Source organism: Arachis hypogaea, chromosome 8, assembly GCF_003086295.3.
Source record: "Arachis hypogaea cultivar Tifrunner chromosome 8, arahy.Tifrunner.gnm2.J5K5, whole genome shotgun sequence".
Lineage (NCBI taxonomy): Eukaryota > Viridiplantae > Streptophyta > Magnoliopsida > Fabales > Fabaceae > Arachis > Arachis hypogaea.
Genome location: NC_092043.1, coordinates 5,199,361 through 5,222,644, shown reverse-complemented (window position 1 = coordinate 5,222,644; position 23,284 = coordinate 5,199,361). Strand labels below are relative to the sequence as shown.

The following is a 23,284-nucleotide window of genomic DNA, read 5'->3' as shown; positions in this document are numbered from 1 at the left end:
AATATTATATACCTATAGCTATATTATATAATCGTAGCCTTATGCCCTCACTGTTTTTTTTTTAATTTATATATATATATATATATATATATATAATTTTTTTCTAAAACCTAATATTTAGTAATATGATTATATATATAATTTTGTATTTTTAATTAAATTAGTCAAATAATATAAAATAAAAGAAGATACATAATAATATTATATAATATTTCTAAAATAATAAAAATTATTCTTAAACAAAAGGGTCGCTTGTATCGATCATAATCATACCTAACTAAGGTTGCGAGAACTGGACCGGTCATCGAACCGGTCAAGTGACTGGTTTAATAGTTCAATGATTGAACCGTGGTTGAACCGGTTTAATTAAATATAGAGTGAAATTATACAAAATTGAATACATAATTTTATAATTTTTAAACTAATAAAATTCAAAATTTAACAATTTCACAAAATGAACAATACACAATTTATCATTAAAAGGTCATAAACAACTTCAAATGACAATATTCAAAACGCACATAAATGACAAGGTATGACAAGGTAATTGCAGTAAGGTAATCATTGCTACTTAAATCTCTCCTTTAATAAACAAAAACTTCCATAGAAAGTTATATCACTTACGACTTTTCATCCCCAAATTTCCACCATTCAGGCTCGTAGCATGCCTTGCCCCTGAAAAGCAACCAAAATGATGCTTATAAGCTTAATCCAAAACTGGCAAGATTCAACTTGTATTTGGTTACATATTTAACATTTGGTGAAGGAGAACTAACAACAAACAGAAGTATAACCATAGGCAGGAAAGGGGCACGGATAACTTATCATGAAATAAAATATATGAAATCATAATTCACTCAGTTAAAGAAAGTACTCTTATGATATCACTTCTCCAGATTTCATGCATCCAATATATGCCCCATCCTGACCGTGGTGGCGGTTAAGAAGGTCAATTAATCCCTCTGTTAGGCCAGTCAACATATAAAAAAATGTGTCAATAATTTCATATTGAAAAAAAAAATAGTTAACTGCTTATCAAAAAAAAAACACACACACACTATATAAGGAGATCAAAATATAAACACTCTTTACCCAGATCAATGTCAATACTGTCATCAACTTTCACATAAAAGTCAGCATCCCAGTTCTGAACTGCAGTACTAAAGAAGATTTTTGCTTTCTTAGGCAACTCTTCTTGAGCTTCCTCATGACCTTCCTGATATAATGAAAACAAGTTATCAATCTCTACATTTAGCTTGTTTAACAAGATCCAAAGGTAAGTAAGCATGTCAAGATAAATCAATATCAACAATATCTTTCACATAAAAGTGTGTCTATAAATAAATGTCCCTCAAGGGATTACCCATTGTGCATCTATACTAAGTCAAGTGCATATTATATAATTCAGTTCTTCCTGTTTGCTAAAACCACCCACCACAGTAAAAAATATCAAACTAATTTGAATTTTAGCAAATTGTAACCAGTTTTTGGTGCCTATTTGAAAAAATTTTCACTTACAAGAATCAAGAAATCCTTTGTTGAGCGATTTTTTCATCAATATTACGATCTAAGCTATCACCTCGATTAGCACTGCCAAGTAAAGTTTAAAACACTTATAACTATAATAATACTAACTATTTATGTTATGTCAAGGAAATCAAAGCGGATAAATAATCATTAACTGTTAAGAAAATCATATGAATGTAACCACTAATAAGGATAAGTATGTGACCCGCGACGGTGAGTGACCCTAGCTCCGGCGTCAGTTTCGATTCAGGTCTGTTGTCCTTCCTCCTTCGTATGCAGGCATGCAGCAGCTTCAGGGGAAGAGGAAGACGACGGACGCTCGAGGAAGAAATAGCGTGCCTGCGACTGGTGAGTCTGAGAGCGAACAGGGGTCGGTGCGACGAACGGCACGGCGGCAATAGAGGCACAAGGCGGTGGTGGAAGCTAGGCTTGGGGGCAGGCTTCCTGGATTAGCATATTAGGGATTAGGGTATGCTAAAGTGGCTGGCTCATCAATTCATCACGCGTTCTTAACTTTTTTTTTTAAAAAAAAAGCAAAACGGCGCCGTTTCATTATCAGGAGAGAAAACCGGTACCTGCAGAAACCGGCCCGGTTCGCCGGTTAACTACCGGTTCGGCCAGTTTTTAAACCGATTTTTTGCAGGGCGGTTCTGTTGGTGGACCGGTTAGGTGACTGATTTTCGGTTAATCTGATTGAACCGGCCGATCCGGTCCGATTTTCAGAACATTGTACCTAACATCTTTGATATTCATGTAATAATACATAATATAAACATCTCTAAGAATGATAAAGAAATAAATAAGTAAAAATTCACTAATATCTTGAAGATAAACTTATTCAGAATATATGAACTTTTTTGAAGATAAACTTAGCCTTTCACTCTCCAAGTCAGATTCAATATCCTCCAGATTTTTCAGTCCCTCATGCCTTTGCCTTTCATAAATATCACTCTGGAAAAATGGTGAAGTGCTAGGATTTGAGCTTGATAGTGATGAGGTACCAATATTAGTTGTAGTCAATAACAAATTAGCAGCGATCGTTGCTCAGGACTATTAGTTGGAGTAATAGCAGGACCTCTAATTGTGTCTGGATTTTGTTTTACATATGCACTCAGCTCTAATGACAATGAACACCCCTCATCATTAAGTTCTATCTTTGGTGACCTGTTCAAATTTAATTGCAGAACTTGATCGCTTCATGCTTATAATATTGCAATGGATATGTAGCACTTCTTTTCTTGTTTCAATTTTCTGCAATCATGGAATAATCAATAGACAACATGAAAAACACAAAACAGAAACATGATGTGAAATATATATTACTTGTCCAATATAACCCAGCTTGAGTGGATTCTTATGAGGAGCCAAACGTCGATTTAGAATTTATCAATGTAATTTCGTTGCAAACATAGTCTAAACCAACAATTAACTCTCAATCAAAGTTTAAAAATTTGTCACAATACAAACCAAAATAACTAGGAGTAGAATTCCAAGTCATTCTCCCTAGGAATTATAATTAAGTGTTGAATTATTGGCTATGAGAAAAATGGAGATTGTGATGACAACTGACAAGAAATGTAAATGACAAGAAAGTAAAAGAAGCATGCGAGGAATTAAACTCAAAACAAGTATAGCAATGAAAATGGATTTCAATTGGCAAAAAGAAACTCTTAGCAAATGTTGAGATTCAAGGCTTCCTATCCTAGTCATTGACCACAATCATGGTAATTGTGAAGAATTAATCTCATTTAGTCAATCATAACATCAAGGATAAGTCAAATAGGCATAATTGATCTCAATCCACAAATCCTAGCCAACTCATTAATTAACTTAGTGAAAGACCAGCGTTAGTGAAAACCAAATCAACTAACAATCTTAAGTCACAATCGATATTGGACATCAATGACTCAAGGTCACTTTAGTTCTTAATCCCAAGCCAAGAGTGTGAAAAACTACACTAAAACTAAAAGAGACATTTTATCAAACACTTGGCATGCATAAAAGGAGAAACATGGTAAATTACAATAATAATAAAATCTAAACTACCAATCGCAAGAAAATAATAACAATAACCCAAAAAAGCATCAAAAAAACATAAAACATCAAATGGCATTAAATGGAATCAAAATTAACAAGAGTTCATAAGCATGAAAATAATAAGTAAACTAAGAGAGTCAAGATGCTAGAACAATAAAAAGTAAGGAAAACTAACTTAAAATAAGATCAAAACCTAAAACTAAAGAGAAAATTAAGTAAATCCCTAGAATTCTAGAGAGAAGTTGGAACTTTTCTCTCTTGAATCACCTAAAACATGATAAAAAAAACTTAAACTATGACTACTTGGTTCATCTCCCTTCAATTCTTGGTTCAATAGCATCAGAAATGAGTTAGATTGGGTCCAAAATGGGCTAGAAATCTCTGGTCATGTGCTTCATTAATTGAGACATGCGCTCAGACACGTTTGTATTCACACATTGTGTGCGTATACACACTCAACTCAATGTCTTGTTGATTTTGATGCCCCGGATGTTAGCTTTCTAATGCCACTGGAACAGCCTCATTTGAACTTCTGTAGCTCAAGTTATGATTAATTTAGTGCGAAGAGGTCAGGATTGACAACTTTGCAAATCCTTCATTTCTTGAATTCTTCCACTTTGCATGCTTTCCTTCCACTTCTTCAAGCCATTCTTTCTTCAAAACCTTTAATCACTCAAAAAAATATATCAGGGCATCGAATGGGAGAAAAATGAATTAAAATTGGCAATTTTAAGCATAAAAAACATGTTTTTCATAATTAAGCACAATTAGGAAAGAATTCACAAAAACATGTTATTTTAATGAATAAGTGCAAGTTTATTTGATAAAATCCACTCATTTCAAGTAAAAAATTATCATCAAATATGGATTCATCAACTCTCTTGACTTCAGTGGCAACTGCACCACATAAAGAACTAGAAAGAATCTTAAATCTGATCTTTATCTGTATAAACATTTTTGGCAGATTAAAAAACCTGAATCATTAAAAAGGCAAACATAAAGTTATGTACCCACCTTGTTTGGATCATAGAAATCATGGAATTGAAGCATTAATTGAGAACAGGAACTTGTAATAATTTCCAAGCAACTTGTTTAGAAAAATTTTTTCCTGTGTACTCCTTTTATACAATGTCTAAGCAACCACACGAGACTTTTATATCAAACATGGCCTATAGCTTCCACTTCAACCCTAAATTATTTCTTTGCTTCTCCCATGTGAACTCAATAACTGTAACACCCTAATTACCTTAAGCCTTACCTCATGCCGTAAAGCAAAGGTTAATCAAAGGTCACGATAATTCTAAGGCTTATACATAAATATATATAGAATGAATAATAATTATAGATGCCCGATGAAGAAATAAGCTCTAAAACCAAGATACAAAAGTGCAAAATGTTCACACAAATCTACAAACTTAAGGCATAAGATATAGATACCAGATAATAAGATATAAGTATATAAGAGAGTATAATAGTCATAAGGATCTAGCCGCCACCCGCAAAGTTTAAGCCGGCTAGTTATATATAAACAAACAGAGTTTTGAAAGTAAAATAGCTTATACAAAAGATCACTCTCAAAGTAAGCTTCTAAGGCAAAAGTAATTACAAAAGTGAGAGTACTAATAAAAATAACCAAAATGACAATCTTAGAGGCCACTACTCATTGGCACACTTCCGCTCATACTCATTTTATTAACCATAATCATTCATTTCTAAGTCTTAAACTCATCAACAATCCTTAATATCACAATTTCATCATTAATATAGCACGCCGTCAGATACCCAACTAGTCCATTGATGAACGGATATTTTATACGCTTTTTAGCATCATTTTCATATAGCTTTTAGTATGTTTCGTTTAGTTTTTATTAAGTTTTTATAGGTTTTAGTGATAAATTCACATTTTTTGATTCTATTATGAATTTCTATTTTTTTGTACAATTTCAGGTATTTTCTGACTGAAATTGAGGAGTTGGAGCAAAAGTCCGATTCAGAGACAGAGAAAGCACTGCAGATGTTGTCCGGATCTGACCTCCTTGCATTCGAAAGAGCTTTTCTGGAGCTACAAAAGACCAAATAGAGCGTTCTCAACGGCTATGGAAAGCTGACTTTCAGAGCTTTCCAGCAACGTATAATACTTTATACTTTGCTTCAGATTAAAAGGCCCAAAACTGGCGTCCAACACCAACCTCATGTCCCCTTTCAGGCGTCCAGCGCCCAAGGAGAAGAGACTAGCATCCAAACGCCCAAAGAGGACCCCCTATCCACCGTTCAATGCCCCAGAGGCCTCATAGCACGTGGATCTCATCAAAGCTCAGCCCAAATACTGACCAAGTGGGCCCCAGAAGTGGATTTTAGTACTAAAAAGACTGTTTTACCTTTACTAGTCATTAGTATAGTCTTTAAAGGAGAAGATCAACCTTGTTTAGGATCTTCAGCCACTTTTACACTAGATTTTCGTTTATCATTGTATTTCCTATCAGTATGAGTTTCTAAACCTCCTAGGTTGAGGGGAAAATTTATTGACACGGGACATAGACTAGAATATTTAGGTGGGTTGGTTGTGGAAGACTTGCATTATGAACTAGATGAATGGTCTCTGGAAGAGATAGTGAGTTTGCTGAAGGGTCCAGGCTACAATGGTTATGCAAAGTTATGGTGGAACGAACCTGGAATGGACTTGAAGTTAGGTCTCAAAGAGTTGAGGTCAGATGGGGATGCTGTTAGAATGGCTAGGGCTTTAGTTAATGATTCTGTGAAGCATGGTATAGTGTATGTTGTTGATGGTTACAGAGAAGGTAATGGGGTTGAAATCACATCAATGGATCCATATTATGTCCCAAATGAAGGCGAAAATAGTGGACTGATAGAAGTAGAAGTTGATGCTGAGTCAGAACCCTCTACTGAGGAGGATAGGTTTGATGACAGTGCTGATGATGGTGAACATGAGGATTACTTTGGGTTCGATGTAGAGGATGGTGTTGACGGTGGACAATCAAATGCGTTTGGTGGGTTCAATGGCCCGCTAAATCAAGAAGGGACAACAGATAAGGGTGCTGAGGATAATAAAGCTGCCGGAAAGATGGATGAACAAATTGGAGACATTTCAGATGGTTATGAAACTGAAGACATAGTTAGTTACGAGAGAGATTCTGATGACGTGATTAATAAAAAAAGGTTTCCTAAGTATGATGAGACAGAAATGTGTAGAGAGTATGAGTTTAAGGTTGGGTTGGAGTTCAAAACATTGTCCCAGTTTAAAGATGCAATTAAGGAGCATGCCTTATTGAATGGGAGAGATGTTAGGTACAAGAAGAACGACAAGTTGAGGTGCAGAGTAGTGTGTAAGGGACAAAAAGGAAAGTGCAAGTGGATTTGCTTTGCAAGTAAGGTAGGATGATCTGATTATTTTAGGATAAAAACCTTGAAGGGCAAGCATAAATGTGGGAGGAGTTATAGTGGTAGGCTTGCTTCTAGTGAGTGGATTTCAAAAAAGGTTGTCAATAACATTAGTCGTGGAGAAGATATGCGGCTGGCCACTATTATTCAAACAATTTAGGATAAGTATATGGCAAATGTTAATGTTGGAAAGGCTTACTGGGCAAGGAGAAAAGCAAGGGAAGAAGTACATGAAAGGGCCATACTACAATATGCCAAACTGAGGAATTATTGTGCTAAGATTTTAAGGGCAAATTCGGGGTTCAAGCTTAATATTGTTGTGGATAGACCATCTTTAACACACCAACCGCAATTCATGAGGATGCACATGTGCCCCAATTCGGTGAAGTAGGACTTCTTGGCTGGTTGTAGGGCGATCATAGGAGTGGACGGGTGTCACTTGAAAGGGGACTATGGTCAACAGCTACTAGTTGCAGTAGGGAGGGATCCTAATGACAATTATTTTCCAATTGCGGTTGCAGCAGTGGAGGCGAAAACAAAGGACAGCTGGGGATGGTTCCTTGATTTGTTGCTGGATGATATCGGTGAATCAAGAATATGGATTTTCATGTCGGATCAACAAAAAGTAAGGATAATATGACTTATGATTCTAACTATTTAATTGAATAACATGACTTATGATTCTAACTATTTCATTGAATAATATGACTTATGATTCTAACTATTTCATTGAATAATATGACTTATGATTGAATAATGATACTGGATACTATTTTTTTTGTTGTTATAGAGTTTGATGCAAGTTTTTGCTGAGATGGAACCTTCTGTTGAGCATAGATTATGTTTAAGGCATCTGTATGCCAACTGTAAGAAGGCATATGGTGGAGGGACAGTTTTGAGGGATCTAACCCTATCTATTGCTAAAGCTACCTATATGGAAGAGTGGGAGAGAAGAATGAATCTGCTCAAGGAGAAAAATAGGCACTGTTGTGATAAACTAATGGGAGTGGACCCAAAGTTGTGGACAAAGAGCCATTTCACATTTATGGCAAAGAGTGATATGCTAATGAACAACATATCAAAGGCTTTCAATGGCAGGATTCTTGAGGCAAGAGACAAGCCCATTCTGACGATGTTTGAGTAGATCAGATGCTACTAGATGTCAAGATTTGCAGAAAAGAAGAAGAAGGCTGAAAAGTATGAAGGATGCATTCTACCTAAACCAAAAAAGAGGTTGGATGTCATTGCAACAAGAAGTATAGAATGGCAAGCTAGATGGGCAAGTGAGTTGAAGTTTGAGGTACATCACAAAATAGGATGATCATGGAAAGGTTTGTGGTGGATCTGTTAGCTGGTACTTGTAGCTGTCAATTTTGGGATTTGAGTGGTATATCATGCCCACATGCATTCAGTGCCATCTTTGAAAAAGGTGATAATCCTGAAGAGTATTGCAGCAACTACTAGAGTCCAGCGACATACATTGCAACCTATGGAAAATCAATTGCTCCAATTAATGGAGAGAACATGTGGCCAAAGGTGAACTGTGATACCATCATACCCCCAGTTTTCAGGGTTAAACCTGGTCGACCAAGAATGGTTCTGATTAGAGAACCTGATGAAAATAGATCTCAAACGAAGTACTGAAGAACGGGTACATCTGTGACTTGCAGCAACTCCGGCCAGTATGGACACAATAGGAGGCACTGCCCAAATCCTATTGTCTCAGGTATATCTTATTTTGCTGTTGTTTCATAATTGTTGATTGCACCAATTCTTTTCTGTAATGTTGGCTCAATTCGATTGAACTTGCATCAGCTCCTAAACCCGCTGCTGCTGCATCTGATGTTGTAACTGACTCAGCTGAACTTGGAAATGGTGCACATGATGCTGGAGCTGCTGCAAAGGGGAGAGGCAGAGGAAGGAATGTGGGACTTGGTAGAGGAAGGGGCAAAGGAAGAGGAACTATTGTCACAGGTAATTCTTGGATTTGTTGCTGCATACTAGACGAATGAAAACGTTCTATTATGAAATGAGTTAACCATTATACTTTTGTTCTATCAGCCTCTGCACCAACTACTGCTGCCGTTAAATCTGCTGCTACGAATGGCACTGCTGCTACTGAATCTGGTGCTGCAGATGGCTCACCTACTACTGTTGCTAAATCTGCTAAATCAGCTACTGGATCTGCTGCAAGGGGAGAGGCAGAGGAAGGGGTGTGGGACTTAGTAGAGGAAAAGCAACTAGTTTCACAGGTATAACTATATTTTGCTATTTCATACTACATAATTAAAAGGGTTTAGTGATGGAATACTTTAAAAATTTGGCTGTTGTTGCATCAGCTCCTGCACCAAATACTCTTGCTACTGAATTTGGATCTACAACTGTCACCCCTTACTGGACCTAGTTCTGCAAACGATTCACCCATTGATGGATCTGGTGCACCTGCTACTGGAGCTGCTGCAAATCCTCCTCATACACTAGCAACTCAACCAACTCCCTTCATTGAACCACTCATTCAGCCAACTCTACAAGTAGCACCAGTTACACAACCTTTGCCTAAGACTAAGACTTTTAAGATGAGAAGAAGTGAAAGATTGAAGCTGGGGATAAGAAGGGGAGTAGCCAAACCTGCTGAGCACATAGACCTTACAGATGATTGAAACTTTTAGGGTCATGTAGCTCCTCCTACTGTGGATTTATGTAAGGCTATTTTTTGTGTATTATAGTCTATTGTGGAAGTATTTTGGTATTGGGAACATCACTTTTTTAGTTTATTTTTCTTTGTGGTAGACCACTTTTGATAGTACATTTTAGCTGGAGCATTTATCTTGTGACTAGTGCAAGTTGGATCCACTGAACTTATCTAATGTGTGGAACATATTAAGGACCACTTTTGTGAATTATATTATTCTAATCATGCAGTCGTTTTTAGTTGTGTACACTTTCATTCAATATCATAACATTATGTTTATAGCAATAAACAAAAAAAAATTTCATCCATTCAATCTAAATAACATAAGATACACTTTTTATAACTGCTCTGTTTATAGCCAACAATAACCACTTATCAGTAAACTTTACCACATAGCACTGCAACTATTAGGATTACACAACAACAAAAAATATCATCTGCATCTTGGTCTGCTTCTTCATGTTTTCTTCCAACTTTCGAAGTTCCTCCTGGACCGAATTCAACTTTATATAGATTCTTCCAATACAGTCATCAACTTCCCTAATCTCCACCTTTAACCTCTCTGTGTTAACACTAAGTCTATCAACCCTCTTTTTTTGTGCATTTTCACCCCTAATTTCACCTTCTACCCAACCAGAGTGACACTGTGAAGACAACAAGCAAACATTGCTAACTTCTTTTCTTCATCAACCCACTCAAAAAATTTGCATCTTCTACTTGAGCAAGACATGAACCTTCTATTGGATTCTTGGGTGTATTAAAACTTTTCAGAATCAGAGAGTCTCCACAGAAGCAACGACTCCTTCTCTCCTTCTGCTTCAACCACTCACCTTTCATATCATCTTCATTATCAATCCACTTAAAAAAACTGCACCTTGGCACTCGTCCACAAGCTACATACCTCCTTCCATGGCTGGCCACTTCAGAAGAAGACAGAACTACAACTGCCTCCCCACAATAACACAAATGTCTTCTCTTGTTGAGACTTCTTGCACTCGAAATTCTGGAAGAACGTTGGGTGGAATCCATGCAAGATGAGAAATTTTTAGCAACAAATAAGAAGAAATGGAGAGAAGAGGAGAACGATGAACAGAATAGGGTTCTGGAGTTTTAGGATGAGGGCAAGGATTATGTAGGGTAATACACATGGGTATTTTGGTAAATTTACAATAGCTAAACGTTTTATTTAACATTCACTGTGAATAGGGACCCAATTAAAACAAAAAAATTGGTATAGGGACTCAATTGAAAGGAAAAAAAATTATAGGGACCTAACTAAAAATTTGGTCAAACTATAGGGACCAACAGAGTAATTAAACATTATTTTTAAATTAAAACTTCTAAATTTTGAATCTATTCCGGGCACTAAAATTATTTTATTAAAACAGTTTTACGTGAAAACGCGGGTTCTTTCACTGAATGTTGTCAAGGATGTTGTTCAGAAGCTTGTCTCCCAATCTAATCAAATGATTGCCATGAGCAAGGAGCAAAGAAAACTAGCCAACAAACATGAGAACTTCCTCTGAAAATCAAGAGATAGAGTGGCTGTGTTTATGAAGTTCGTTGATAATCTTAACCAAGATGAAGATCCTACCACTGATGTTGAAGAAGAAGCTGATTCAGAGGGGGACGGCTCTGATGCTTAGTTTTATCTCATGAAATTGCTGCTGTCTATTTTTTGTCTCATGAATACTATTTATTTTGTTACTTTTGAACCTTTTTGTTGTCATGGATGACTGTATCTTTTTAACTACTATTGCACTTATTTTGATTTATTTGACATTATGATCTGTGCTTTAACTGTTTCTTGCAGGATTAAAGGTGTTGTTTATCTTAATCTTGCTTATTGTCTGCCCCTTGATGACAAAAGGGGGAGTAAATGGCATGATAAAAAGCATGAGTAGCATTAACATGTGAATTTAATGCTGATCTTTTGATCTTTTGATCTTTTGATTGCTGCTACTATTTTCTGTGTTTTAAAATTATTTGTGCCAAAATAGTTTGGGCATAAGAAATGATTTTGCACTTTTTGATAACTGCTAAGTTTTCTTTTGGCATGTAAATTAGAACCTGATGTCTTGTTTTTGTTGCTAACATAACATGTTGCATTGTGGGCTGGTTTGGTATTGCTGGTTGATTGAACTCCCTTAGTCAAAGATGAATTATATGCAGCTCCTTTTTGGGCTCTCTATAAGTATAATGTAAATAGGAACAAAAAGGAAAAGTATAAATCCAGGGGGAGCTACTCTTGAAAAAGAAAGGGGGAGCAATACAAAAGCAACCAACATCATTCAAAGGGAAGATTCTTAACTTAAATAAAATTCTTTTTCTTTTTGATCATTGCTTTAATTATGTTTGTCATCAAGGAGGAGATTGTTGAGTTAAGAAATTAACTAAATTAATTAATGATGACAAACATTATTTTATTGGGCAAATTATATCACAAATGTTAATTATTTGTGATTAAGTGTTACAGGTTAAAATGTATTGGTGCAACAGCCCAATATAAAAGCAAGCAGCCCAAGTGGATGAAAACTAGAAAGAAGGCTGGTGGACTATAATACAAACAGAAGCCCAAAGAAAAACAAAGCAAGACATCAGGTGGGCCAAGCAAATCAAGACCCGATCCAAGCCCGATTTGATTTCAGCAAACCCCTCCATCTTGCTTCCAAAGCAACGTTCATTTTTCTCTATCTCAGTCAAATCATAGAAGTAAGAGAAAGTGCTTAGTTCCTAAGCTATTCAAAGAAGAGGAAAGAAAGAGAATGTTAGGCGAGAAAGGCTAAGGTCAAATCAGTAAGTTCAAACCAAATCAAGCTTAGGCAAAGGTTAAAGGTAAATCATTTCCTATTGCATGTATACTGCGTTCCTCTCTTCTTCCCAACTCTCTGCCATTCCAAAAATGGATTACAAGGAAAAGTTGATTTCTGCTCTAATCTGCTGTGTATCTACGGTCAAAAGTAAGTCTTGGGGACCAAGTAGCTTCTCAATGGCCAAGATCTGGGTTTACAATTGAAAATATCTATTTTTTGCTTTTCTATGGTTCTTGGTCACCAAGAGAAGGTCAGAGCACCGTTTCCTTTCTAAGGATCAATGAGAAAAAAGTGAGAAGGTGGGTTGGTGAAGCACACTGCTCAAAGTTTGACATAGGAAGAAGAACACAACAACATGCAAGGAGATAAAAGAGGTTTGTTGTTTATTCAGAAGCTGAGGAGAAATAACCAGTGTGTTGAGGTTCTGTTCTGAGAAGTGTTCTTTGAAGAAGTTCATCTAACTAGACAGTGTTTCCTAGTCAAAGGAGCATTCTGCCAGAATGAAGAGCTGAATCAGAGGATAGCAAATCTGGTTTATCACATAGCAAAGAGGCTATTAAAGAAGTCAATCTCCTTCATATTTTACAAATTGTAATTTACTTTTCAATGTTTATTTTTCTGTAATTTCTTGAGTGAAAAGGCATATTGAGAGAGCTCAAGTAAAAGCCATGAGTGGAAAGAGGCTGAGTGATACACTTGTGAGAAAAACCTAGAGTTATTTTCAGATTTCTTTAGGTATGTCTGTGTCTTTATCTTGTACCTGTGAGGTATCCCTTCTTTAGTTGGGTTAACACTAAGAGTGAAGAGTTAGGTATTAGCATAGCCAATGTCAAGTTAGGTTAGAATTTAAGTGTGAAAGGATTGTGTCAATCCTGTGGAATTGGTGTATGTAATAATTTTAACTATAGTGGAAATTCCTCCATTGTTGTAGAGGGGACTAGACGTAGGTTGCATAGCACATGGCAACCGAACCAGGATACATGCTGGTGTTAGCTTCTCTCTTCTTTGCTATGTTCTATTTTTTTATTTTCATGAGACAAAAATAAATTGTCTCTTGAATTTTTTGCTACTGAGTTCAAACAGAATCAAAACTGAAAATTTGCTTTAAAGGGTCATTTCAGTAACTTAAAATAAAGGCATAGATTCAACTCCCCTTCTCTAAGCCTACTACAACCCTCAGAGTCCTTTAAAAATAAATAAATTAGTATTAATGTTAAGAGAAATGTTAGGAGTCATTAGAATTTATTATTTTTGATAATTACTTAGTCATTAACTCAATTTTTTTAGTCTATTAATCTAATAATATATTTTATTTCACACTCTTAAACATTGATGGCTAACTAATGTTCAAAAATAATATATTCTAATTATTTTCTAATATTTTTCATTAACTAAAAAATACTAGTAATACTGCGCGTCAAAGTTATTTTATAAACAAGTCTAACTAAATTGCCAACGAGTTATAGCTCAAATGGTATAGTTTTTCCGTACTCATTTAAAAAATTGTGAGTTCAAATATTTCTATCTTTAGTAAAAAACTTGATTAAATTTAATTAACAAAAAAACTTAGATATATAACATTATTCAAAAGACATTACTTGATTAGTTTTTATTACAATCAGTATATAAGAAAATCAAATAATTAATGACAATCCAATGTGTGCAGTGGTAGGACGTGTGGATATTGAAATGAAAAAATATGGAAATGATATAAATGAAGTCAAATAATTTTTTTTGACTGTTTTGGGTTGAAATATTTTAGTTTCCAAACATTTTTCTATTTATTTATCCGTCCAAATTAAAGTGTATAAATTAAAGATTGAAGGATTAATTTGGGTTAGAATATTTGTTACGCGGTTGATTTAATGTCGTGACAGAGGAAAAGAAATAAGTGAAGTAGTTGCAGGGAAATATGGAAGAGAATAAACAAAAAGAATGAAGATATCTTTTGAATTCATAATATATAATAATAATGAATTGAGGCATTGAAGCATGATGTGCAACAAAACCAAAAAACGGTGAGTTTGAGCTTCTGGACAATTAAGGGTGTGTAGTGGGATGGACGAACCAAAGCAAGGAAATGATACACGAGTCACTGCTGGCCCGCTCCCTCACTCACTACTCACCATTATGCAATATGCATGAATGCATCTAATAGGAGCATTTGACTTGGATTGCAATAGTCTTAAAGGGAAGAGCAGAGCAAGCACGTGGGGCGGCGCCGAAGAGTTCGGGGTCGACGGGAAGCTTGCAGGACTCTTTTCCTAAGCAGGCCTTCTCGACAACGTCCCTGGTGAGGGCGGCATCAAAGGTGCAGTTGCCTAGCTGGAAGGAACCACAGTCGCCGGATGGGTTGCCGAAGCTTGCAAAGTCAACAGAGATGATCTTCTTCTTGTTGGGGCACTTGACAGAAGCGTGGGGCTTCGAGAGAGGCTCGGAGGTCTGCAATTCTCCTTCCTGATCCCCGGGCTTGTCGTTCCATGACTGGACAGCAGGCGCAAAGAAGTCATGGACGTAGCTGCAGACGGTGTCTCTGGAGACGAGCTCGATCTGGATATTCTCGGGGTTGGATGGCTCTTCCTCAAAGATAACAAGGAGGTTGTCCCTTGGGTTGAGGAAGGATCTTGGGATGTGGAATACATCCTGGCTAGGCTCGTCAGTGCCACGTACCTTGTAGTCCACCCAGTGACGCCCAAGGCCATTGCCGTTCACCCACATCATTCCCTTTTTCATGCCGGTCATCCGTATCGCCACTGGTTCCCTTCCCTCTGGGGTTGTGAATCTTGTCTTGTACCATGATAAAGCAGGCCCTACTCTTCCCTTCTCTCCCACTTTCTCCCATGACACCTTCTTTGACCCTTTCTCCGTGTATATCTCCTTCTTCTCCCCTTCCAGACCAGCCCTGGCACCCCATTTGAATCTTCTTTTTGCCAGTTCAATATGTCCCATTTTCGTCTCCAGCCCGTCGATCCTTACTTCAGCCGGTCCTGCAAACCTGTGTTCCATGTATGCTCCGCTATCCTGTATATGCGTCCACATCAGCAAAAATAACAACATATCTCATCATTAATTATATAAATAAATAAATAGATCTTACGTGTAATCCAGTTACGTAAGCCATGATGGATATCTCATTCTTCCCAGCCTTCAAATTTATACCCTTTATTAGCATTTTAAACTGTGCTCTCTCGCTCGTGCCGTGTCCAGATCCTTATAATACACAAAAACAAAATTAGTGTCATACATTATATTAAGCAAGCTAGGGATGGAGTGGCCATGGATTAATTGCAAGATGTGCATCCATACCAACGTATTCTCCATTCACGAATGCAAGCAATCCATGTCCAAAACTAAAGATATGAAGGTTTGGGAGTGTTCCATTCTTGAGCAAGTCTTCTGGGTCGAAGTCAAAGCTGTAGTACGAATAAACGAATTTATTATGAGAACTGCAGTTGCATACATATAAATAATAAAGTGGTGAAAATAAAATGTTTTGAGTCACAAAACAAACTCACCTAACGGTGTACCATGCATAGTCTGTGGTGTCCTTAAGGAAGGTGAAAAGCTCAGGAGGAGCTGTCATGTTACCTGGCACTACTTCAGCGGTAGTTGGAATTGGCTCACTGAACACCTCCCACTCGTGATTGTTTGCGAGTTGGGATCTCGTGAAGGTCCTATAATTGTGTTGTGCAATGATCTGAAAGTATATATGCAAAACGATGGATCAGAGTTAATTATTATTTCATTAAGTTTGAGCTATTAATTAGGAAGGGAAGGAAGCACACGTACATTGTCAGTGTTGAGGACCTCATTCTTGCAATCTGGGATAATGCTGATGGAGTGTCCAGGAACATAGAAATTCTTGCCTCTGAAGTTAATAGTGACAGCTTCCGTGCTGTGGTTATTAAAGAGGAAAGCAGCACAGATGGGAGTTCCGGGTTTCTCATAGACTCGAATCTGTAAATATAAATAAATTTAATAATGAAGGTATATTGAAGTTGATGCATAACGCATATAGATAGCAGGGTTAGCAAGCTAGTTACCTCATGGAATTCATTTAACTTTTGGGTAGTGGATGTACCATAAATTAGAGCCTTCTTACAGAGGTTGATAGCCCTGTGGACATCTCTAAGATGACCCCATTTTGGTTCCTTTGTCATGCCGTATTCATCGAGAGGCGCTGCATCGTAATAACCGGTTACTTTAAAGGCAGCGGCATTTCTTCCAAAGTTGGTTCCACCATGATACATGTAGTAGTTGGCGACACTGCCGTCCTTGGAGAAGAAGCGGGCCATGGACAAGCCAATATCTTCTGCTGATCTCCTGGATACAGGGTCTCCATACACTCTGTATTGCACAGTCCAGTTCTCTGTCCAGACCCGGGGTTTGTATGGCTTGTTGGGTCCAAGGAAGGTATCACCACAGTGCCTTCCATTGCAGGAATTGATAACTGGATCAGGGGCTTCCTTCTGCTTGCACATGATCCACGGCACTCCGATGTTAGTTTCCACTGCCATCTGGGCCGCCCAGTTCACGTACTCTATGCCGCGTTCGTCGTAAGCAAGTTGTATTTGGTTGTACTCATTCTCGATCTGCGCCAAGATGATGGGTCCTCCCTGGGAAGCAAAAAACTTATTGTCCTTCATCATTTGTACTATCCTCATCACGTATTCCTTCATGTGCAACTTGAAGGGTTCATTGTTAGAGCGGAAATAGATGCCAGGGACATCTCTTAGCCAATATGGAAGCCCACTGTTACATGTATATATGTATGGATTAGATGAGATCAATGAATGATGAAAGAAAGAAAGAATTGAATGAACGAAATTAAATAAATATTAATACTACGTGTGCCACCCACCCATGATTCCATTCCGCTTGGATGAAAGGGCCCAGCCTTAGGATTAAATACATCCCTCTCTCTTGAATGAGCTTAATGAACTTAATAAGATCGGCGTTCCCTTCAAAGTTGAACTTGCCTTTCTCTGGCTCATGGAGATTCCAGAAGACGTAAGTCTGGATGGTGTTCAGGCCTCCATGTCTTGCCTTGTCAAGAAGATCAGGCCACATGTCAGGAGTGCTACGAGGGTAGTGGATGGAACCAGAGAAGAGGAGCTCCCGTCTGCCGTTGATGAAGAGGGACCTGCCATCGTAAGTCACATTCTGAGGGGAATCATCCCTCTTGCGAAGACCGAAAGCAGTGGTCGATGAAACCATCATGGAAAGTAGCAGCGCAAACATAAGAATGCTACGGCAACCCCACGTCGCCGCCATTCTTATTCTCATTATTTTGTCTGCTCTTCCGATTAGCTGCAATGGTAGATCCCACCAACAAGGGGCTGTTCCTCCTCACTCTCAAATGGAGTTGGAGGAAGTGCCCAGAAGCTACCTTCTCATGTCCCATACCCACTCTCTTTATAGCCCCTCCCCCCCCCCCCCCTTCTTTCTCTCCTCCTTCATTCCCGTACATCCATATTTTCCGATCTATCTTTGAATATTTCTTTTCTTCCCTCCTTCCTAATCGCTTCCACATCCTTAACTTGTCTATCACCCCGCCAGCCTCGTTGACAACTAAGCACCGTTTCTTTCTCTTCTATTTACTGTATTTAGCCTATTAGTTATTTCTGTCTCTTTTTTTTTTTTTTCACAAATGTATATTCCCTTCATAATGAAAAAAGCGCCCAGCAATTTAAGGTTATAACGAGCAATACTTTTAATTAATAGTCCAATATTTTTAGTCTAACAGTTAAATCATATATTGTTTTAGTTAATTTTTTTAAATATTATTAATTAATTATAACTGTTAGCATATAATTAAGAATCATTAAAAACAATTAGTATCATTTATATTTATATAGCATGTCTCTGTATTTATGGTAGGATTTTGTGCTTTTATTACTTTAATTCTTTTAGCATCTATATATACATTTGTACATTATACCTTTGATTTACACTCGATAATACACTTTTTAATATTACTCTCTTATTTCTAACATGATATCAAGAGTATAGATTTTTTTTTATCTATGGAAATTACTCCATAGCCCTTTTGTTTTTCTTCTGATAGTATTTTTTGTCTTTGATTTTTGTTTCTTTCCCGATGCTTCGGTTCATCATTGCCCTTACCATCATCTTCGTCTCGTCGTCACCAGTTCAACGAGTCTAGAACCGTCGCCAAAAACCGCCAGATGTGCCGCCATGCACCGCTACAAGTCCCTGCCGCCGCCAGTGTTCTTCCCCCTTTCCAAATTCATCTCGTGCCGTCAGATTGGGCTTTCTGTTCAACGGCTCATACGCTATCCACGTGTCATGCACGCACCAGTCCACGCGCAACCCGCCATTGATCCAATCTGACCTATCAGACCTGCACTTGGACCCGACCCATCCCATTTGGTTGACCCGCGTGCTGAGTTAGCGCTGACGTTGTTCCTTCCTCCATTCAGACGCTACCATGTGTCCTTCCTTGGCTGACGTGGCAGCTAGTGGGACCCTTTCTAAGGTTTTTTTATGAGCTATTTTCGATTCTTCTCTCTGTTTTCTTATTTTCTGCCCCCAATTTACAGTTTTCTATCATTTTTTTATCTCTGTATCTACTATTATGGGAAAATCAGATATTTTTGCTGTGACAGTGATGCACGGAAACTTGTCTCTCAAAAAATTTCCTTCGGCAAGTATACCAAATTATCGTCAAGTAAAAACTCACAATAGAGTAAGGTCGAATCCCACAGGGATTGATTGGTCAAGCAACTTTAGTTGGAAGAATGTGCTAGTTGAGCTGAGCGTAAATTGAGTTGAGAATTGCGGAAATTTAAATGGCGGGAAAGTAAAGTGCAAAAAGTAAATTGTAGAATCTTAAATGGGGATTTGGGGATATGAACATAAAGATAAATGGCAGAAAGTAAAGAGAATGGGTAAGATCAGAAATGGAGTATTCATTGGGCTTAGGAGATGTTGATTCTCCAGATCAAGTTCATTCTCATCTCTTTCTCAATCAATGCATTCATTGATCTCCTTGGCAATCTTAGGTGATTGGATCCCAATTCCTTGGCAACCCAATCTCTCTAAGCTTGAACAATTGCCCGATTCCTTAATTTAATTGCTCATGGGAAGAAATGAAGTATGTTCACTGATTATACCATATGTATTTCCAAATCAAGGTGTTGGGAGGATTACATGTCACTATATCCGTCCAAACCCCAATTTCGTCCAACATGAGAAAGCATTTCTAGCATGATCTCCTCATCCCTTTTCCAAGGCTCAGAGGAGATCCAATTATGTAGAGTTTCTTTTCCAAGACAACTAACCAATTGAATTAAGATTGAAAGCTTTCTAGTGAATCAAGAGAAAAGAAAGAGGAAGAAGAATGAAAACTATAATTGATCCATCAAATTACAACAGAGCTCCCTAACCCAATGAAAAGGGGTTTAGTTGTTCATAGCTTTGGGAATAGAAGATGATAGAAGAGAGTACATTTCTCAGCAAACTAGAAAATGCAGAAAAGTAAATATACAGAGTGTAGTTCTCCAAAATGCCAAGCTCTCCTCTAGTTCAAAACTACTCCTATATATACTACTCTTCTTGATCTTCTAGTTAATTCTTCAAGTCTTGGATATGGGCCTTTAATCTTGAGTTGAAGCAGTTACAATCTTCAGTGGGCTCAGCTTTGCTTGTAGAAAAAGTGTGAGTTAGGCATAGACGTTAGTTAGGACGTTACTGGTGTTAACGTTAAGTGAAAATGTGGGTTCGAGAACGTTAGTGACAATTACCTTTTTCACTAACGTTCCAAACCAAAATGATCCACGTTAACTTCAATGTTAGTGGCACTAACGTTGCCTCTTGGTCCTTCGCAAACGTTATTGGCATTTACCTTTCCCAATAACGTTGCTCTTTGCCTCTTTTCCCCACGTTAGAGTTCACGTTAGTATAACTAAGTGACTCTTAACGTGGGCATGCCTAAGTTTCGAGAGTGTTAGTGACACTTACCTTTGTCACTAACGCTCCAAACGCCCCTCCTTCCCACGTTAGAGTTCACGTTAATTAGATTAATGTGACCACTAACGTGGTAGTGATTGCCATCTCCAACGTTAGTGACAAAGGTGAGTGTCACTAACGTTGGCTTATCATGCTTGGCTCCACGTTACACTTCACGTTAGTGGTCTTAACGTGACCACTAACGTGGGCACTATTGGCTTAGTCCAACGTTAGTGACAAAGGTGAGTGTCACTAACGTTGGCAATTTCTTCCTCCTCCCACGTTAGAGTTCATGTAACTTGAATTAACGTGACTCTTAATGTGGCTAAGTGTGCCATTTTGGAGCGTTAGTGGCATTCACTTTTACCACTAACGTTGGAGCTCCCTTTTTCCTCCACGTTAGCTACCACGTTAATGTAATTAACGTGGCAACTAACGTGGGTTATGATGGCTTCGAAGGCGTTATTGGCGATCACTTTTCTCATTAACTCTACAAGCTTATTCCCATTCCACGTTAGTGGTCACGTTAATTAGACTAACGTGGCTCTTCCTTGCTTCCTTTGTCCTGAAATCAAGAAAATAAAGTGCATCAAAGCTCTAGTCCAAGTCATGAGATCATGCATTATCCAATTTGTCATTCAATTCTTGCACAATTCTCATGAAATCATATAAAGTTCACAATGCTTGCTTAAATCAAGATGTAAGTGTATTTTCATCCAAAACTTGCTTATTTACTAAGAAAATGCATGAAACTATCCTAAAATAGTAAAGAAAAGGTTAGTGAAACTGGCCAAGATGCCCTGGCATCAGACAAACAAAAATGGTAAATTATGTCGAAACTATAACTGTTTTGGGCTCCTCTTCTCACACTGTCCTTCTATTGATGCCACAAATGCCAACAGAAATATCACATTAGCTACAATTGTCTACAACTGTTCTGCCATTATTGCAAGCTCTCTGGACATATGATTACTACCAATCCTACTCGCATACCAGGACCTAATCAACTCAAGTATCATTCTCGTCCTAACTTCTCCAAAAATGTGTCTGCTTCTATTGTTGCTGCTGCTACTGAATCTACCACCTCTGCTCCTCTCAACCTGTCTCCTGTCTCTCTATCTGATATTGCGTCTCTTCTTCAGCGTCTTTTCTCTCTTTCTGGTAATACTCCTACTGCCTTTTCATCTCCTCCAGGTAATTCTAAATGGTATTTTGATTCCAACTTCTTTCATCACATACTCCTTTGCATCATCTTTTCTCGTCTTTGTTTGCCACTACAAATGTACCTTCTGTCAATACTGTTGATGGTTCCATCTTGCACGTGACACACAAGGGTTTTATTTTTCAGTCAACTCTTACTCTCCTTGATACTTATTATATTCTAAAATTGAACTTTAATCTTATTTCAATTGGTCAACTTTTTTATCTCAGTTTTGATGTCAATTTTTCTATTTCTAGTTTTTGTGTACAGGATCATCAGATGGGACAAATCATCGGGACTGGACGTAACATCGGAAGGTTGTTTAAACTTGAGAATCTTCATATTCCTCCTGAGATAAATCTCTGTGATGCTTCTTCTCTATCTACCCTTCACTTGTGGCATCACTGTGTTGCCCACAACTCCTTAGGAAAATTGCATCCTCTCGTGTCTCAGGGTATTTTGGGTCAGGTTAATAATGAGTCTTTTGATTTTATTTCTTGTCAAACTACCAAACAACCTGCTTGATCTTTTTCCAATATTTTATCTCTTACTTGCTCTCCTTTTGATTTTATCCACTTTGATATTTGGGGCCCCGCTCCCACCACTTCTATGGGAGGGACTCGGTATTTTGTCATTTTCATTGATTATTATTCCATTTTATTTGGGTTTATTTGATTACTAATCGCCATGATCAACCTCATATTTATATTAATTTTTCCGCTATGATATAAAACTCAATTTTCCAAGCTTATTAAAGTTTTTTGACGTGACAATGGTATGGAATACCGTGACTCCAAACTTTTAACCTTTCTTGTAGAACAGGGTACTTTGTTTGAGTTTTCTTGCCATGGTACATCTCATTCAAATGGACGAGCTAAATGCAAACACCGTCACATTCTTGATGCTTTTCATGCAATGCTTATTTCTTCTTCGTGTCTTGAGTGTACTTAGGGTGAAACTGTTATTACTGATGTTCATGTTATCAATAGACTTCCTTCTTCTGTCCTTGATAGCATTACTCTCTTTGAGCATCTTTATCATACCTCTCCAGATTACAATTCTCTTTGAGTTTTCGATTGTATTTGTTTTTGTTCTTCTTCAGCCTCATGAACATAGTACACTTAAACCTCAGGCTTGCATGTGTTGTTTCCTTAGTTATGGCACTCAACACAAGGGTTATCATTGTTGGGATTGTCTCTCTAGACGTATTCGTATATCTCGTCATGTTGTATTCTGGGAACATCACATGTTTTCTAGGTTCTCCTCATTTGAGTCCATTTCTCCTACTTAGTCACCATTTTAACTTCAATGTTGATCTTTTTCCTAGTAATGATTCTACAGGTTCTATCTCAAGTCAACCTCTATAGTCTCCTACTCTTCCGACTTCTCCATCAACCAATGATTGTAGATCGGACGATAATCCTGCTCCTGCTGTCATGCCTCCTCCTTCTACTCGTTCTTCTAGGGTAAGAAATTCACCTCCTCATCTTCTTGATTATCATTGTTTTTCTACTTTTCCTCATCACCATGAACCTAAGTTATTAAGAGAAGCCTCCATAAATTCAAGTTAGCAGAAAGCAATGCCGGAAGAAATCCAGGCACTTGAAAAAGCACACACTTGGGACTTGGTTGATCCTCCTTCTG

At 37.6% G+C, this 23,284-nt stretch overlaps 2 protein-coding genes and 1 long non-coding RNA gene across 3 annotated transcripts; 1 reads left to right on the top strand and 2 right to left on the bottom strand.

Annotated features, from left to right (window-relative positions):
* Window positions 1–520: 520 nt before the first annotated feature.
* Window positions 521–1,586, bottom strand: LOC112708311 (uncharacterized). The gene is made up of 3 exons (XR_003156300.3): window positions 1,519–1,586; window positions 1,093–1,216; window positions 521–962 (listed from the first exon to the last, which is right to left on the bottom strand). It is a non-coding gene; the product is annotated as an uncharacterized lncRNA (long non-coding RNA).
* A 5,546-nt stretch (window positions 1,587–7,132) lies between these two features.
* On the top strand, window positions 7,133–8,107 carry LOC140174630 (uncharacterized). The gene is made up of 3 exons (XM_072200111.1): window positions 7,133–7,332; window positions 7,375–7,588; window positions 7,754–8,107. Exons 1-3 carry the CDS (start codon window positions 7,133–7,135, stop codon window positions 8,105–8,107), a joined length of 768 nt encoding a protein of 255 aa, XP_072056212.1.
* A 6,284-nt stretch (window positions 8,108–14,391) lies between these two features.
* Window positions 14,392–17,983, bottom strand: LOC112705778 (beta-galactosidase 13). The gene is made up of 7 exons (XM_025756741.3): window positions 17,330–17,983; window positions 16,512–17,220; window positions 16,258–16,425; window positions 15,984–16,165; window positions 15,775–15,881; window positions 15,566–15,678; window positions 14,392–15,489 (listed from the first exon to the last, which is right to left on the bottom strand). The coding sequence occupies exons 1-7, from the start codon at window positions 17,752–17,754 to the stop codon at window positions 14,620–14,622; spliced, it is 2,574 nt and encodes an 857-aa protein (XP_025612526.1). The 5' UTR covers window positions 17,755–17,983; the 3' UTR covers window positions 14,392–14,619.
* Window positions 17,984–23,284: the final 5,301 nt, after the last annotated feature.